Here is a 19302-nt window from a genome sequence, read left to right on the forward strand (position 1 = left end):
GAGCAGTGCACAGAAACACCGTTTACCTTACCTATTTATCTACTTGCACTTTGACGTGCTTTCGAACTGCTAGGTTGGCAGGAGCAGGGACCGAGCAACGGGAGCTCACCCCGTCGCGGGGATTCAAACCGCCGACCTTCTGATCGGCAAGCCCTAGGTTCTGTGGTTTAGACCACAGCAGCCGCTACTGGTTACTAATCACAATGGCTATGCCCGCTGGCAATCACAGTTAAGGAGAGTGCTGTTGTGCTCAGATCCTGCTTGTGGTTTTCCCATGGTTGGCCACTTCTGAGAACTGAGTGCTGGACTAAATGGTTCCCCTTTGACCTGTTCCAGCTGCAGGGTTCTTTCCATGTTCTGATGTGCACAGTGACTGGCAGCAGTGGCACTCCAGACTTCCAGGCAGTGGACATTCCCAAATCTTACCTGGAGACACTGTCAGGGATTAAATCTGGGACCTTCTGCACACAAGGTTAGATGCTTTCACCAATGAGCTACTTCCCTTCTCTGAAAACCCCAAAAGCAGCTTGAGGCTCCCCTCCACCACCACCCCCGCCGCTGACTTAAGCCTTCTGTGAATTGTGCCCGGAGCTGATGGTTCGGAAAACAAGAGGGGGCAGGAGGTGACCTACCCGAGAAGCACTCTGTAAATTCCTGCTCCAGTTTTGTAGCTCTGTCGAAGGCTTTCCGCGCCTGCTCCTCTGTTATCCGCTTGTTAATTTCTCTGGAGAAGAAGGAAGGGGGGGAAAGAGGACACAAAGTGATTACGAAGATTGTGCAACCCCAAAGCTGTCTCTTCCACCTGCCTGTATTCTGCTGGGTTTCCCCCCTGTGCTTTGGGTGTGCACACAGTGTGTGTGTGTGTGTGTGTGTGTGTGTGTGTGTGTGTACACACCTGCTTCTGCTATTTGGGGAACCAGCTTGGGACAGCCTGGTTCCCACCCTGTGGCCAACCAGATGCTTCTGTAAATCTCACTAAATAGGACATGAAGGGGAAAACCCTCTCTAGTGGCTGCTCCACAGCAACTGGTGTTGACAGGATATATTTGGAGGTTCTCTTTAGACATCACAACGGCTATCCCTTGCCTGCTTCCATTAATGCACCCAATCCGGCCTTTCCCAAGGTGGTGCCCTCCAGCAGCTTGGGACTACAACTCCCATCAGCCCCAGCCAGCTGCTGCCTAGACTGACCAGCAGCAGTGGCTCTCCAGGGTTTCAAGCAGGGAGTCTCTCCTGGCCCTACTGGGAAATGTTGTTGGGGATTCGACCTTCTGCTTCCAAAGCAAAGGCTCCATCACTGAGCCTTTCCTTTTGAATGAGCATTCATTCTGATTTGTTTGCAGGGAGGTTGTTTCAAAGCACCCACCACATCCCCTATAGAAAAACGCCTATATATATCTTTTTGGAGGGAGGGAGGGTGGGGTAGAGGAGAGCAGGTTTGTTGCACAAGACCTTGCCAATAATTGTGCAACCTGAATTTGCTGGTCTGTGACTGAATCCCACCCGAAAATAGTGACAGCATGGGAGTACCCTTTGTTGCCTTCTCTTTTTAAAACAAAGACTTAAAAGCCCCTGAACAATTTTGTCTTTCTTCAACAGCGCGGAGGAGATTGTCTTGCTAGGTGCTGCTTAGAAATGCTAAGGATTAATCTTGTTTATTTATAGCATTTATATCCCACTTTTCCTCTAAGGAGCTCAGTGTGGTGTACATGGTTTCCCCTCTCCTCCTCATTTAATCTCCACAACAACCCTGTGAGGCAGGGAAACACCAAGAGGCAGTGGCTGAGCCAGGGTCACCCAGCGAGCTTCATGGTTAAGCAGCATATACTGTATTTTCTGGCGTATAAGACTACTTTTTAACCCAGGAAAATCTTCTCAAAAGTCGGGGGTCGTCTTATACACTGGCTACAGCAGCAGCTCCTGCAGCAACTCCCTACCAAAGGATAAAACGACAGCAAATTAAATCAGAGGACACCAAGCTCTCTAGATGAAGCAGAAGTACGCTTGAAAATTGGTCCCAGAAGCCCCTGGCCATTGGGAAGTGGAGCGGATTTCCGAGCCGGACTGGAGACTGGTTTTTTAATTTTTATTTGGTGTGCTTTGGAAGAGGGGTAGTCTTATACGGCGAGTATATCCCAAACTCTATATTTTAACTGGAAAAGTTGAGGGGTCGTCTTATACGTCCAGTCGTCTTATACGCCGGAAAATACAGTAAATGCCTTAAGTAAATAAATGGTGAATGATAAATGAAAGCTTTGGCTGTTCTCAGGCCACATCCCCATCCCCTTGAACAATCCAACCTTTGTGCAACATCTTACACCCTCCTGGCAAAGATGGCAACCGAGGGCTCATCCACCACTTCTGCTTGTCACACCACTTTTCCCTGGGAATATCTGCTTCTTACCATTGAGTTGGAACAAAACTCTATCGGGTTTTCCACAGATTAATGTTGTCTCTGATTCAGTGGTCAAGAGTGGGGTATCCTTGGTGAAAGCAGCGGGGCAAATGGAAAACTGCTCGGAGTACCCGTACCCAGGAAGCACAGGGCAAGCGGAAAACCTCTCAGCCCCCCTGTGCTTCCTAGGTGTGGGACAAGTGATGTGTGGATACCCTCCTGCCCCTGCCCCCTATTCCACAGCCCCTGTCCACCCCGGGGGGCCACTCACAGAACATTCTCGAGGGAGCGTGGCCGGATAAAAACGGCGATGGGGTGAAGTTGAGCTGCCTGCAGCCTCCGCACGGCATTGGCCGAAACGTCCAAAATGCAGTGCTTGCCCTGGGCGGGGAGAGAGAAATGTGGTCAAGAGGTTTCAACACCAAATTGTATTCCACTTCTGCCCCCACTGGTCACGCAAAGCCACAGCTATCCCATGGCCTCCCCAATCGTTTCCGCCTGACAAAAATGTCCACTCCACTGGCAGGCCAATCGCCTGTTCTGTCCCCCCCAGCCGCCCAAACACAATTGAGGGGATATACACAGCATATTGTGGATGTCAACCTTCAGGGATCCTCTGCTACCCGCCCCCCTATAACAACCAGCCCCCAGACACCTAGTCAGGGGAAGGGGATAATTTGAGTCTGGTGCGTTAGCACTGAGCAAGACCCTGGTTGCGTGCTGCTGGAGAGCGTCTCAATATCAATGGACTCTTGAGTTTTGGTAACCTCTCCCTGCTTGCTTTGTCCAAACCTTTCTGTTAGGGGGAGGAAGACCCAGGAAGTTGCCTACTCCGTCAATGGTCTATCTAGTTCAATATTGTCTATGCTGAGTTGCTTTCCTCAGTATCAGGTAGGAGTCTCTCACAGTCCCTGCTGGGGACTGAACTTTGGACATTCTGCATGCAAAGCAGGTGCTCTACCACGGAACGATTTCTCAAAAACTCTGGCATTTGTGTGATTCTTCGACTCTCCACTTCCGGCCTACCTGCTCAGCCACCTCGCGCACTGACTGGACGCTCGTCCCGTACAGGTGGCTGTTGTACTGGCCGGCCTCGATGAACTTGTGGCTCTGAATGTCCTTCTCCATCTTCTCCCGTGAGGCAACAAAATGGTAGTCCCGCCCATCCACTTCGTACTCCCGTTTCGGCCGAGTGGTGTCTGCAGAAGCGGGAGTGGGGAGTCTCTGTCAAGCACAGGGGAGCAAGAGTAGCCCAAGCCAAGGCTTCCTCCTGAAGCAGAAATCCTCCCCCTCCCCTAATTTTATCTTGGGGCAGGGATAGGGACCCCGTCAGACTCACGTGGGACACAGGAGCCAAATTTGTCAGGGAACTCCGAGAGGAGGTCATCGTTGACTCGGTCCTTAGTGGGGCCCAGGATAATGATGGGTCGAGCGTAGTGAACTAGGGGTGGAAAAACCCAAAGAAATGGGAAATGGTCTGTGCTGGTGGAGAACACAACTCAAAAAAGGGAAATTGAAACCGTCAGTTGATTACAACCAACCACAAAGCAATGGGTGAGCTTCTGAGCCTTCCTCATTGTACAAACAACAACATCAATAATAATTCAGGGCTGAGGAAGGGAAGGGGTTAGGGTTCTCACCTTCCATTTGTACAACGGTTTCATAGCTCAAGACAGCATCTTCTCGACCTGGAAGGGAAAGAAGGAGGCTGTTAAGTACAACCTGTTCAACCTAAGCCCCAGAACAACTGCTCCTTAACAGGGGAAACAGCAAACTACAAAGGGCCTTCCCCAAACTGGTGCCCTCCAAATGTTCGGGGTTCAATTCTCAGCAGACCCCAGCCAGCACAGCCAAATGACGATGGGGGCTGATAGGAATTGTAGGCCAAAACCCATCTGGAGGGTGTCAGGTTTGGGAAGGCTGCTCTAGAGCAACAGGGAACTAGGGGCAAGTTCAGAGCCAGTGTGGCGTAGAGAGTCACTTTAAGACCTAGGAGAACCATGGTTGAAATCCCCTCGGCCATGAAGCTGACTTGGTGGCTTTGGGCCACTCACTGTCTCTCAGTCAAATCTACCTCACAGGGTTGTTGTGAGGATCATATGGGAAAGGGGGAAGAACTGCACATGCCACTTCAAGTTCCTTGGAGGAAAGGCCCTGATATATAAAAGTAGAAATAAATAAAATGGTGTGGAGAGAGAAGGGAGAAAGGAAGGGGGGGAGCTCCCACTCTTTTGGATTTCAAAGCATGGAAATATTTCTCAAAGGACAGGTTGGGGGCGGGAAGAGTGAAGAGGAAGGCCTGGAGCATCTTTCCTCAACCTGGTGCCCTACAGCTGTTTTGCACTACAATTCCCATCAGTCCCCGGTCAGTATGGGCAGATGATGGTGCTAGGGGCCAATGGAAGTAGTAGGGCAAAAAGGAGCCAAGTTGGGGATGGGCACCCAAGAAACAGACACCCACCTTGAGAGCCTGATCCCGGCACCCGATCCTGGAAGGAGAAGAAAGAAAGAAAGAAAGAAAGAAAGAAAGAAAGAAAGAAAGAGGCAGAAGGAAGAACCAATTAGTCTTGGAATTTCTGTCAGTATGGGGGGCACCAGCAGAAGCACCCCCACCCCTGTGTTTAAATGCAAGAGTTACCAAACAGGGAGATGGGGTGGGGCTCTTATCTCAGCCCCCAGAGGGATGCCAGGAAATTTTAGGGTCAGAATAGACACTACAAAAGTAGCTCACGTTGACTCTGGGGACCATCCCCAGGATGGACAGGAGTGGAAAAGCAAGGCCCTTGTAACTTAGACAAAATAAACAAATGGCATTTGTAAGCTGCCCTGGGAGACTTTTGGGGGGCTGAGAAGCAGGAGGATAATGAAACAACTATTTCATTTCCATAATTCATGCAAGTGCTGAATCTCCATTTTTGTTATGTAACACACAAACACAGGAACCCCACAATGGAGCTCAAGGTTATCTGAAGAAACTGGCAGCAGATTCAGGACAAAGAAAAAGAAACACGACCCTCACACTGTGCCTTAACTTGCTTATGGGATCCGCTCCTAAAAGAGGCATCCACGGCCCCCAAATTGGACAGCTTGAAAACTGGATTAAACCAGTTGATGGAGGAAACGTACTTCCTGCAGGAGCCCAGAGCTGGGAGGGGCCTCGAGGGTCATCTACTCCAGCCTCTCTACTCGAGCCTCTCTTTGAGAACTTCTTCACCAAGGAGACTCTGCCACCTTGTGAGGCAGTCTGTTTCACTGTCAAATCAGTCATATAGCCAGGAAGTTCTGCCTAATGTTTAGCCAAAATCCCCTTCCTAAGAGGCTGATTCAGGTCCTACAATCTGGAGCCGTAGAAAAAGATGTGTGGAAAAAAGGATTTCTACTGAATCTGACCGCTGGTCCATCTAGCTCAGCATTGTCCACACTGACTGGCAAAGGCCCTCCAGCATTTCAGGCCAAGGGCATTCTCAGCCCTACCTGGTGATGCTGTCGGGGACTAAACCTGGCACATTCTGCAGGTGAAGCAGATTCTCTACTCCTGAGCTATGATCCTTCCAAGATGTGCCCCTCAAACGTGTGGTTATCATGACACCTCTTAATCCACTCTTCTCCAGGCAAAACACACACCACTCTTCTGAATGCCAGTCATTTGGATACAACAGTGGGAGAGGAAGGGAATTTCGTTAGCCCAGTCTTCTCTAACCTGGAACCTTCCAGCTGCTTTGGATTACAACTTCCATCTTGAACAGCCAGTGCAGCCATAGGATGGTGGGGCTAAAATGGGAGCTGTACTCCAAAATATGTGTAAGGCATGGGCGTAGCCGGTGGGGGGGGGGCAAGGGTTAGCTGCCCCTCCTAAATCAATACAAATCAATACAAATCTGAGGTTCTACTCCCCCTCTAACAAAAATCCTGGCTATGCCCATGGCGGAGGGTGAGAAATTGTGGAAGGCTGGCCTAGAGGCTAGGGATGGAGACAAGCGAGTTGATTGGCAGGTCCAGTTCCCTGCATGTGGGGATCTGCCTTGTGTTGAAATGGCGCCCGCTGCGTGTGTGAGAAGACGAAGCATGTGGAGTTTGGAACTGACAGGGTTAAAACTCCGTGGTGTCCTGTATCTGGGAGGAGCTCAATGCAGAGAAGTGCGTCACAGTCTGTGTCACTGTTCAGACTTGCTTTCGCTTCTGCCTGAGACGCAGCTCAGCTCGGAGGCTGTGTGTGTGCTTTTGGAGCACAGAGAATGTCGGAGGTTTCTGATGGATTTACTGCTTTGTAAATAAACGCTTCTAGAGATAAGAACCGAACTGTCTTTGGACTTGATTTATCCCTCATCTCACACGGACGCAGGACCGCTGCTACTCTGCTCTCCTGCCAGGTCAGCTCCCCAGCAGAGCCACGCAGGGAAGTCTGACTGGACGCAGGATTTGTTTACACCAAAAAAGCATACTTGCACACTGGGGTGCAAGTGGGAAGCTTTTTCATCAGGATGAAGTTCTCCCTCTTTCACACACGCACACAAGAGTGCCTTTTTTCAGCTTCCACCAACAAGAGAGGGATGGAGCATGAGTTACCTTTGCTTTTAGCCGTGTCCATTCCCGTCGCTCGACCCTGCGAGAGAAAGAGAGACACAAACAGAGGGCGGAGGCTTAGGGCACCGGCACAAACAGCTTCCCTCTGATCCCACCCCCAACTGCCAAGACCCCTTCACACATACCGCCTTTTGCTGGGGATGAAGCCAATCTCATCGCTGTCGCCATCTGGATGGACGCGCCGCGCCTGCCACCACTCCTCGTCGGAAGCGTCAATCACGTGCAGGACGTCGCCAAAGTGGAAGCTCAGCGCTTGGCTCAGGAAACCGCAGTCCTTGGTCTTATCATAGTCAAAGAGCGCCCTGGGAGTTGGGAGGGAGAGGAGGTTGGCCGGGGGTGAAGACGGGAGCAGTGGGAGCTGGTGCCCATTGGAAATGGTAGGGGGCAGAAGGCAGGGAGACCCAACAGGAGGTGCAGCCAGAGCCTTCTGGGCTGGGGTCACATTTACACCATGCGCCGAGGGCCTTCTGGCGGTTCCCTCATTGCGAGAAGTGAGGCTACAGGGAACCAGACAGAGGGCCTTCTCGGTAGTGGCGCCCGCCCTGTGGAACGCCCTCCCATCAGGAGTCAAGGAAATAAGCAGTTATCCTATTTTTAAAAGACATCTGAAGGCAGCCCTGTTTAGGGAAGTTTTTAATATTTAATGCTGTATTGTTTTTAACATGTGATTGGGAGCTGATTGGGAGCTGCTCAGAGTGGCTGGGGAGACTCAGCCAGATGGGCGGGTTATAAATAATAAATTATTATTATTATTATTATTATTATTATTAATGCAGTCTGAAGCTAATTTAAACAGTCATGGCAGACCCTGACAAATTATGAGCACTTTGGTTCTTTGAGGTTGGTGAGAACTGTTAGGAGATTCCCCACCTACCCCCCTCTTCAGATTCATAGTGGTTTAACAGTCAATCTCTCTTCATGGGGAACTCTGGGAACCCCTGCTATTGGAGGAGAATGGGGGTCTCCTTACATCCCTCACCACCTTTAACAAACTGCACTTCCCAAGATGCTTTGGGGCAAACCATGAGGGTCTAAAGAGGTATCGTGTTGTTTTAAGTGTCCACAATCAGGACAGAGATGACTTCCTGCATAAGGTTGTCTGGGGTGGTTGTTGTCTCTCTAATTCTGCATTATGCCACGTTCTCAATGGCAGCCATTTTGTGTTATGTCAATGGAAGCCACTTTGTGATTGGCAGCCCCAGCACTCTCCCAAAATTTGAAATGTGCCCACTAGTCCAAAAGGGTGGGCAACAGCTGATCCAGAGGGAACACGGTATGTAAATTCTGAAAGGGAACATTTTCTGCATTGACAGAATTGCTTGGGTGGCCTGGGGATATTTGCAGTACAGTGGTACCTCGGGTTACATATGCTTCAGGTTACATACACTTCAGCTTACAGACTCTGCTAACCCAGAAATAGTACCTCGGGTTAAGAACTTTGCTTCAGGATAAGAACAGAAATAGTGCTCCGGCAGCGCGGCGGCAGCAGGAGATCCCATTAGCTAAAGTGGTGCTTCTGGTTAAGTACAGTTTCAGGTTAAGAACAGACCTCCGGAACGAATTAAGTACTTAACCCGAGGTACCACTGTACTTACTTTATGGAGGGCTAATCTGTGGTCACTCAGAAGTTGTTGGAAGACTCCAACTCCCATCAGCACAGACCAGGGTCAGGAAAGATGGGAGTTGTAGTCCAGCAACATCAGCAGGGCTATACTATTTTCCAACCCTGGGCATAAAGAGACACTAAGTCTAGTTATAGGTTTCAGACTCAGAAACAACATAAAAGGGATGGTTTTGGTTAAAATGCCTCTCTGTTTCAAAGGAAAGAGGTTATCATAATTCATAATTGCTTATATGGAACTCATTCAGTGATCCATGCGACAGTCATCTCCAGGCTTGACTACTGTAATTCGCTCTACGCGGGGCTGCCCTTGAAGCTGACCCAGAAACTCCAGCGGGTACAGAATGCTGCAGCGAGGCTCCTCACGGGGTCTCTGCCATGGGAGCATATTCACCCAGTGCTTTTCAAGCTGCACTGGCTCCCGGTGGAGTACAGGGTCAGATTTAAGGTGCTGCTTTTGACCTTTAAAGCCCTTCACGGCCTAGGACCCTCGTACCTACGGGACCGCCTCTCCTGGTATGCCCCATGGAGAGCCTCAAGGTCCATAAATAGCAACACCCTAGTGGTCTCAGGCCCTAAGGAAGTTAGATTGGCTTCAACCAGAGCCAGGGCCTTTTCAATACTGGCTCCAGCCTGGTGGAACGCTCTGCCTCATGAGACCAGGGCCCTGCAGGATCTGATTTCTTTCCGCAGGGCCTGTAAGACAGAGTTGTTCCTCCTGGCCTTTGGCTTGGAGCCAATTTGATTCCCTCCCTCCCTCTTTTTCTTTTTTCTTTTCCTTCTCTTCCTGCGATGAGGCTACATTTTAATATTTTAATGTTCCGTTATTTTAATGTTGTATTTTATTTTTGTTTTTAAGTTGTAATCATTCTTCTTGTTTTTATTATTGTTTGTAAGCCGCTCTGAGCCCGGCCTTGGCTGGGGAGGGCGGGGTATAAATAAAAAATTATTATTATTATTGTTGTTGTTATTGTTATTATTATTATTATCCAGCCGTAAGACAACCCTGACATACTCCCATTTTACAGGTGGGAGAAAGTGAGCCCAAGGAAGAAAATGGCTTTTGAACCCAGCCCCCATAGATCAAACTCAAAGGGACCTGCAGTATTATGGATTCTGGTGGCATCTACTAGTAATTCAGGAACAGGGGGCGGGGGGTGGCCAAGCTACTGAGGAGAAGGCAGCTGCGATCTCACCGGATGTAGAAACCCCTCTTGGGGTTGCTCCGCAGTGATGCTGTCCCTGAGCCCAAGCTGCTGTTCATCAGCTGCTCCCGGAGGTCGTGGATCTTGGCTTCAAAGCGGCTGTACTCTGCAGTGGGTGGTTACAGAAAGGGTCAGGGGCAGTATGACTCAACTTCCCTCACAGAAGCATCTACAGTGGTGCCTCGCAAGACAAAATTAATCCGTTCCGTGAGGCGATTTTTTCGTCTTGCGAAGCAAGCCCATTGACAGCTTAGCGGATTAGCGCTATTAGCGGTCTAGCGGCTTTTAGCGGATCAGCTGATAACCGGCTTATCAGTGGATCAGCTGATAAGCGGCTCAGGGCTTAGGAAAAGGGGGGGGGAGGGAAAAAACCCCGCGGGAACTCGCAAGACATTTTCGTCTTGCAAAGCAAGCCCATAGGGAAATTCGTTTTGCGAAGCGCCTCCAAAACGGAAAACCCTTTCGTCTAGCGGGTTTTCCGTCTTGCGAGGCGTTCGTCTTGCGGGGCACCACTGTAGTTCATTCGGCTACACAACTGCCCACATGCCCACCCAACTCCACAACCCAGTCTTCCAAACCTTCCACCAGTCTCCACAGATCAAACCATCAATTTAAAGCACTATGATACCTCTTTAAGGAACCATTGCTTCTCCCAAAGAATTCTGGCAGCTGTGATTTGTTAAGGGTGCTAAAAATAGTTAGGAGACACCCCACCCATTCCCCTCAAAGAGCTACAGTTGCCAGAGGGGTTTTACCATCTATCCCTCTTCCCAAGGCAGCCTTGTGAGGGAAAAAGAGGTCTCCCAACACCTTTTACCACCCATAACAAACTACAGCTCCCAGAATTCTTTGGGGGGTGAGGGAAGCCATGACAACTTAAAAGTGGCATGATACCGCTTTAAATCCACAGTGTGAATGTGGCCCCAGCCCCCCACAAACCACTGAACAGACCCCATTGCACAGTTTCCCTCTCACCTCAACCATATTGGGCTCACCTGGGCCATGCAGCCTCAAAGAGCAGGTGGGGGAGCAGCGGAAAGGCGTGCAGCCTTCCACTGCTCCCCGAGCTTGTGGGTCTGGCGGTGGGGGGAAGCGCTGCCCCCCAGCCCCAAAGAGCAAAGAAGCGAAGACAGTGAGCGGGATGCATCCGGCTCGCTGTCTTGGCTTCTGCCATAGCCGCGCGCAACCTCTCCAGCCGGGAGAGGCTGAACGGGGCTATGGCTTCTTTAGCCCCGTGCAACTTCTCTGGCAGGGAGAGGCTGCGCGCGGCTATGGCAATACCCCCACCTCCCGCAAAAGCCCACAGGAGCCACGCACCCTTTAAGGAGTGCGCGGCTCCTGTGGGCTTTTCTACGAGGAGGGAGAAGGGACTGACTGGCCGCAGAAAAGCCCGCAAGAGCCGTGCGGAGCTTGTGTGTGGCTTTTGGGGGCTTTTCCTGCCTGCCTCCCCCCTGCATTCGCTCCATAGGACGCACACACATTTCCCCTTCATTTTTAGAGGGGAAAAAGTGCGTCCTATAGAGCAAAAAATACGGTACTTACAGACTGCCCCCTCCCTTTGTCACACATGGCCTTGCCCTACATGTGCCTGCCTGCAACCAACCAACCAACCAACCCAACTTCCCACCCTTCTGTCTTTCCATTTTCCCATCAACAGGCACCAATCATCTCTCATGTGGTTCCTTGACCACCTTTCCTTGCAGTCTTGCAATCTCTCCATTCATTCATCCCTGAAGGTGAAAATGCTGAGGATTCTCCCCTAGGACATCTCCATCACGCCTTACATTGCTCCTTGGATAACAGGCACCACTGCCCCACCCCACTTGGCAGCGACAGGACCATTTCCCAGGCAGTTCACACACACACACAAATCTCTTCCCGCTCAGGAGGGGCTTCTGCAGAACAGAACTCACCATCCGGTTTGTACTGAGCAATGATGGTGACCGTCTGGCCGGCGTTTTTCAGAGCAATGGCTGCTTGTTCGTGTGTGGCGTTCCTGAGGTCCACACCGTTGACCTGGGAAGGAAAAAGCACCCAAAATGATCAAGAGGCTGGGCCAACATCTGAGGCTATTTGCCTTAGAAAAAGAGGAAAGTAAAGGAGGGAACATAATAGAGGTATATAACATTATTCAGAGTGTGGGAAAGATGTCCCTTCAGGCTGGTGGTGGCTTTTTGCAGGGGGGCGGGGGTGGTCCTGCAACAAGTCATGGCTGTAATAATAGAGCATTAGCAGTGGATTTATAGCAGGCTACCAACACATCATTCCACTTTATTACTGCCATCTGGAGTGCTTTAACGCTAGAGTGCTTTAACTACCACAACTCTGGGAATTGTACCAGTTACAGATAGGTAGCCGTGTTGGTCTGCCATAGTCAAAACAAAACAAATTCCTTCCAGTAGCACCTTAAAGACCAACTAAGTCAGTTCTTGGTATGAGCTTTCGTGTGCATCTGAAGAAGTGTGCATGCACATGAAAGCTCATACCAAGAACTGACTTAGTTGGTCTTTAAGGTGCTACTGGAAGGAATTTGTTTTGTTCTGGGAATTGTAGTTTTGCAAGGGGTATAGGGGCCTCTTAACAACTCTCAGCACCCTTAACAAACTACAGCTCCCACGATTCTTTGGGGGGCGCTATCACTGTGGTATCATGGTGCTTTCAATGTATGGCGTGAACATGTCCAAACATGGGACAAAAAAATAAACCAGAACATTTGTGGTATAAAAATTTACAGAATTTCAGGAGGAAGTTATGGAACATGAACTAATTAGAAAGAAAGCAGCATGTTCACGCCAAAACATTTGCAGGAACATACCATGCTGAAAGTGGGATTGAGTATAAAAATCACCCCAATACAATCATGAGCACAAATAATCATGAATGCAGAATAAAAAGGATATCCAGAGGGGACCAAAGTGGATAGAGAGAAATTTTCCCCTTTTGTAACACAGGAACTCAGCAGGATCATAAAACAAAGCGGAATGTTGGAAGATTCAAGCCAGACAAAAGGAAAGATGTCTCCATACAGCACAGAGTTAAAACTCTGGCTTTTGCTACCAAAAGATGTAGAGACTGCTTTAACAGACAAATTCATAGAGGGAGAAAACCCTGGGATAGCTCAGTTGGCAGAGGATGAGACTCTTTACCTCAGGGTTGTGGGTTAGAGCCCCATGAAGAGCAAAAGATTCCTCCATTACAGGAGGCTGGGCTAAAGGACCCTCGTGGTCCCTTCCAACTCTACAGATCTCTGATTCTATCAACAGCTACTAACCAGGGTGGCAATGTGCTGCATCCAGGATAAGAGGGAGCTGGTCTCTGAATAACTGTTTGCTTGGGGTTGTGAGAAGGGGATGGGCACTGCGTTCATGGGCTGGTTATGGACTTCCGTTTGGGGCACCCGATTGTCCGTTATGGGAAACTGGACTAGATGGGCCTTTGATCTGATCCAGCAGGGCTAATCTTAATTCTTATGAAGGGAGGTGGGCATCATTTAGGTTTAATCGTAGGGTACCAGCCGATTGCCTCTTCCAACCAGGCACCTGCCAATGCAGGGATAAGGAACGGTTCTTACCGAGAGGATCTGGTCCCCTTTCCGGAGCTCCCCACTGAGGTCGGCCGGCCCCCCAGCCAGGATGAAAGAGATGAAGATTCCCTCGCCATCTTCACCCCCAACAATGTTGAAGCCCAGCCCTGTTGAGCCACGGTGAATGACAATGCGACGCGGTTCCCTGCAGAAGGAAGGAGAGTAATTGGGGGAAACTGGAAGCAGCTTGCTGGCTGCGGATGCAGCGGCAGGCAGCAACGAGCCACCAACTCCAAATGCCCAACAGGACTGGGGCCTACACAACCCCCACAGGAAAGAGGAAGTTGGGGGCTGGCTGCATTACTAGGTAAGGTAAAGGGACCCCTGACCAATAGGTCCAGTCGTGACCAACTCTGGGGTTACGGCGCTCATCTCGCTTTATTGGCCGAGGGAGCCTGCGTACAGCTTCCGGGTCATGTGGCCAGCAGGACTAAGCCGCTTCTGGCGAACCAGAGCAGCGCACGGAAACGCCGTTTCCCTTCCCGCCTGAGCGGTACCTATTTATCTACTTGCACTTGGACGTGCTTTCAAACTGCTAGATTGGCAGGAGCAGGGACCGAGCAATGGAAGCTCACTCCATCGCGGGGATTCGAACCGCCGACCTTCTGATCGGCAAGTCCTAGGCTCTGTGGTTTAACCCACAGCGCCACCTGCATCTGGCTGCATTACTACCCTGTGCCAAAATATTCACAACTCTGGCAGCCTTGAGTAGCTAGATATAGGGTGGATGAGATGCACACAAGGTGATGGGGGAAGAAGGGTGCAGCTCTAAACTGGGCAACAGAGAGAAGCTCTTCAGGACCACAAACAGCAACTGCTGCTTGGTGGTGCTATGGGAAACCGGAACAGCCACGCCCAGAGGGAGGAGCCAGAAAGGGCACAGCTTACCTGGGTATATCCTCCTCACCCATCAGCTCCTTAGGGATGGGGGAGTACCTCCGAGGGGAGGTGGGGGTCATGGCTTGTGGATAGTCTGTGCCCAGGTAGCTCTGGTGACCAATTTCATTGTCGAGATGCTGGGAATAGGCTGTCAGAATGCATGAAAAAAGAAAAAGATAAAAGCTTTAACAGCACAGTGGAAGGCAGTGAAACCAAAGTTATGAACGCAACATTGAGAAATGCTCTTAAATCAGGCTGGACAACAACAGATCGTGTCCCGCTATTATTAACATGGTATGTTAAACACTTTGCTAACTTTCTAAATCACCCCAAATCCAGCAGTATTTATAACTGCAAATGTGGCAATAAAAATGTGAAATGTGTGGAACACAAAAATCTACAGTTTTTCAAGCATCTTCAGTTTAGGATAATCTTCCACCATCAAATCCAGTTGTGTCCCAGACAGTGTCTGAATTGACACTCCCTTTTAACCGGTTGTCCACAAGACAGCCAAACACAGACACAGTAGGGCGAACAGAAAACCACTCACAGGAAGTGATGTCAGGCGGGGCGTAAGAATCATTCAGGTAAACATTTGTGGGTTTGGCCACCTTCAAGTACACGACATCATATGTGTTCTTCAGGGCTGCAACGGCATCTTCGTGCATAACATCTTCAAGGCTCACATTGTTTACCTGGCAAGGTGTGGGCATGGGAAAGCATATATAACAATAATCCCTGCTTATAGAAAAGTAGCATTTCAAGGAGAAGGGTGGGCTTTCAGTCCTCTGATTCCTAGTTGCAGGCTGGAGTGGTACTCAGTGATCTGGGGAAGTTCTCTGCTTCCAAACCTGCCCAAGGTCTGGCTGATCACATACCTTGCGCCTGCTCCAGCCTTTGCCAAACTGGTGCCCTCCAGTTGTTTGGGACTACAACTCCCATCAGCCCCAGACTGGGAGCTGCAGTCCAGAACATCTGGAAGGGACCAGATTAGCAAAGGCTGCTTTATTCACTGCACCTCTCCTCTCCCAAAAATCAACCCACCCAACACTCAGTCTCCAGTTACTAGTGTGGGGTATTGTGCCAAGGTTTAGGCCGAGGAAAAATAACACCTTCATGACTCCAATGGGATAAGGCAGAGAAGCCCTTTTTACTTAGGTTGGTAAAAATAAATAAAAACAGACACTACAAGAAGATAATTAAGTATTTCTGTGAGATGTGGAATTGGGGCAGTCAAACATTCACAGGGCAAAAGAAACCCAAGACACAGGACAGCTAGGACTGAGCCACAATATGGCCATCCAGCTTACCAAGGTTTTGGTCTTCAATGAATTTTGTGGATTTCCAGGGCTAACAAATCAAATTACCCAGATTTGTGCAGAGAGGTAATTTGTTTTGCATTGTGTACCATTTTCAACAGTCTAATATTTTAGGCCCCTTTTGACAAGCCCCAAGGCATACTTAAAACCATTGGCCATCTCTGTTGTGTTTTTCACTTTTGGGGGTTGGAGTTCTTGCGAGACCCCCCTCCCTCCCCTCATTTTCTGTTTACCCTCAGAAAGAACCCAGGGAACCACTCAGTCCATTTAAATTATTTTTGCTATTTATTCCATTTAAATCCCACCTTCCTCCAAGTAGTTCAACCTGGTGTACATGGTTCTCCACTCTTGTCATTTTATCCTTACAGCAACCCTGTGCGGTAGATTAGGCTGAGAGGAGACTGTGACTGGCCCAAGGCCACTCAGAAAGCTTTATGGCTGAGAGGGGATTTGAACGCTGGTCTCCCAGATTTCCCTCCCCTTCTTCCCTTCCCTGAAGTCTGGGTATGGACCAGACCAACAGGCCCAGCTGCTCTCTGGCATCAGGCCTTCTCCACCTATCCTTACCGCCAGGATCTTGTCCCCAATCTGCAGGCGCCCGTCCTTGTGGGCTGCACCCCCCTCTATGATTTTGGTGACGTAGATACTATTGTCGCCGGGGATGTGCTGGTTGCCAACGCCACCTGCAATGCTGAAGCCAAGACCTGTGGGGAAGGAAGGAAGGTGGGAAGAGAAAGAATAAAAGAATAAGAAAATCAACAGTACGTTTCCGAGCACAGTTCAAAGTGTTGGTGCTGACCTTTAAAGCCCTAAACGGCCTCGGTCCAGTATACCTGAAGGAGCATCTCCACCCCCATTGTTCTGCCCCGACACTGAGGTCCAGTGCTGAGGGCCTTTTGGCAGTTCCCTCCCTGCGAGAAGGGAGCTTACATGGGAACCAGGCAGAGGGCCTTCTCAGTAGTGGCCCCCGCCCTGTGGATTGCCCTCCCAGCAGATGTCAAGGAAATAAACAACTATCTGACTTTTAGAAGAAATCTGAAGGGAGCCCTCTTTAGGGAGGTTTTTAATGTCTAATGCTGTATTGTTTTTAATATTCAGTTGGAAATATTCAGTGGCTGGGGAAACCCAGCCAGATGGGCGGGGTATAAATAAATTATTATTATTATTATTATTATTATTATTATTATTATTATTATTATTATTATTATTATTTAACAGGTAAGGAAGAAAGTGGCACCAGCAGAGCCGGAGACTTTTGAAGAGGGCGGGGTTTACTCCCCCATGGGAGGAGCCTTTTTAGAAAGATGATAATTCTCCATAGTGCAAGGGGACAGAGTCATTGAGACAAGGTGGAATTCTCCATAGTAGGTTGTATCCAGTTTTCCTAGAGCAGTCTCCTCCAGCCCCCATAGCTGGCTGGGGCTGATGGGAATTGTAGTACAAAATATCTGGAGGGCACTAGGCTGCATGGAATGGGGGAAGCTAGATATGTCCATTCACTTGTGGCAATTCATCCCCAAGAGGGGGATGAAGTGGGAGAATTTATTCCCCCGCCAGGCTTGTGTTCCTTGCAGATATGCAAACAATGTCCATGCATTTTGCAACCGCGTACATCCAATTTTGGATGCAATTCCATTTTGAAGTTGGAGGCTTTGAATACCTGAAAAGCAGAGCTTGCAGTTCAGCTGAGCATGGATTTTATTTGCATTACGCTCCTGTGGTTTACTAAGCTCTTTTTGCCTTTTGCACAGTCAGGAAAAATAAGGAGTGTTTGTTTTTAAACAAACTTTTAAAAGTCCATGGAGAAAATGGGAAGTGAAACTGGAATTAAGTTATTTAGGGTTGTATCCAATGCTAGCCCTACTCAGAGCAGACCCACTGAAATTAATGAGCATGACTACACTAGTCTCATTAATCTCAATGGGTCTACTATAAGTAGGACTTGAATTGGATACAACTGAATATTGGTCTCTGTTTCCACAGGAAATAGTTGTGTGTGTGTGTGTGTGTGTGTCTGGCCCCACCTACTACTGCTTTCCACCAGGATAAAGTGCTGCTTAGCCCACAAAGGTGGTATAGAAATTTGACAAATAAATAAATGAACTAACCTGGACCCTGTAATCATCCTCTGAGGACATTCTTAGTGTGTTTCCTCCACGAGAGGTCTGGAGGGCGGCAACACAAGAACGGATCTTTTCTGTAGTAGCTCCCCATTTGTGGGATGATGTCCCCAGGGTGGCTCGCCTGGCACCTTCGTTACATTTCTTTATGTAATGTGCCTCTTCTCCCAGACCTTTGGCTAATTAAACAATCTGTGGCCTTTAAAACTGCAGCGGGCGGCTTATTGTTTTTGTGTGTTACTAAGTTATGCATTTTTGTGTTTTTATATTTTAAACTGCCCTGTGATCCTCAGATGAAAGGCAGTATAGAAATTTAAATTAATAAAGAAAATGATAATAATAATAATAATAATTATTATTATAACCCAGCCAGATGGGCGGGGTACAAATAATAAATTATTATTATTATTATTATTATTATTATTATAATAGGTTGCCCATCCTTGATTCAGGATTATGGCTCTTCCCCTGAAATAAGGAGAATGCTTCTAAGGGGAAAAGCCTCTACAAAACAGCTTTCTGCAGTCCCTTCTCATGCACCTGAAGGGTTGGGTGCTCTTTAAGGAGTTGTGGGGGGGGGGAGGCAGAGCTAGGCTCCCTCACCTTTGGGGCCTTTGATCAGCTTGATCTCCATAACCTTCTCGGCCAGGGGCTTCCTGCGCATGACATACAGACGCACAATGGAGCCGGCCTCCTTCAGGGCCTCAACAGCCGTGCTGTGCGTCACCTCCCGCACGTCCACATCATTGACGAAGAGGATGCTGTCGTTCACCCTGTGTCACAGCCAGATCAGAAAGACACGTTTAGCACCAGGATACTGGGAGCTACTGAAACATGTGGGGCCACTGCCCTAGGGTAAAAGGTACTGGGCAAAAGTCTCATTGATAACCAGACAAACGATTCACCCACCCACTTCTCCAGCTCTCTTGAAACTCGCTCGTTGATCCTCATCCCCCTTTTCTTTTTTGAAAAGTGAGATGGCAAGGATTGAACCTCAGAACCTTCTACACGGCAAAGAAACTGTTCCAACAAAAGCCCCTGCAGGCACGTAAGGGGCTGAAGACACCTTTGTATTGACTGGAAGGAACATAGGATGCTACCCTGTACTGAGTCAGATCAGTGGCCCACCTAGATCAATATTCCCCATGTAGACACGCAACAGTGGCTCTCCAAAATTTCAGGCAGAAGTCTCTCCCAGCCCTCCCAGGAGATGCCATCGGTGACTGAACCTGGGACCTTCTGCATGCAAAGCAGGTGCTCGATCCCTGAGCTATGTCCCTTTCTTCAAAACTTAGGAATATAGAAAGCCGCCTTATATTGAACCAGCCAAATGGTCCATCTAATTCAGTATTGTTCACACTGACAAGAGTGTCTCGCCAGGATTTCAGCCTGGGTTCTCTCCCAGCTCCCCTTGGAGATGCCATTTATGCTGTGAGCCACCCTGAGATCTGCAGATAAAGGGTGGTATACAAATTTAATTACTTATTTGCAATACCAGGGGATTGAAACTGGGACCTTTTGCAGATGTTCTATGACCTCTGAGCCCTTTCCCAAACTCCCAGATGACCAGCTTATGGAGCATTCATCCTGATTTGC

General features: G+C 49.1%; 1 protein-coding gene across 17 annotated transcripts in view; it reads right to left on the reverse strand.

Annotated features, from left to right (window-relative positions):
- Nucleotides 1-19302, reverse strand: part of DLG4 (discs large MAGUK scaffold protein 4) — a gene marked incomplete at its 5' end in the record, with an annotated part of 134652 nt that overhangs the window by 4329 nt on the left and 111021 nt on the right. For all 17 annotated transcript variants that reach the window (XM_081835645.1, XM_081835643.1, XM_081835633.1 and 14 more), the window contains 15 exons: nt 633-724; nt 2667-2776; nt 3422-3594; nt 3735-3836; nt 4036-4083; nt 4857-4884; nt 6962-6998; nt 7105-7281; nt 9797-9911; nt 11719-11821; nt 13377-13533; nt 14277-14415; nt 14818-14962; nt 16154-16290; nt 18310-18479. In XM_081835645.1, coding sequence (XP_081691771.1) covers nt 633-724; nt 2667-2776; nt 3422-3594; nt 3735-3836; nt 4036-4083; nt 4857-4884; nt 6962-6998; nt 7105-7281; nt 9797-9911; nt 11719-11821; nt 13377-13533; nt 14277-14415; nt 14818-14962; nt 16154-16290; nt 18310-18479 — 1733 coding nt within the window. The remainder of the gene's footprint in view (nt 1-632; nt 725-2666; nt 2777-3421; nt 3595-3734; nt 3837-4035; nt 4084-4856; nt 4885-6961; nt 6999-7104; nt 7282-9796; nt 9912-11718; nt 11822-13376; nt 13534-14276; nt 14416-14817; nt 14963-16153; nt 16291-18309; nt 18480-19302) is intronic.

Source organism: Podarcis erhardii (assembly GCF_964252035.2).
Source record: "Podarcis erhardii genome assembly, chromosome: 13".
NCBI lineage: Eukaryota > Metazoa > Chordata > Lepidosauria > Squamata > Lacertidae > Podarcis > Podarcis erhardii.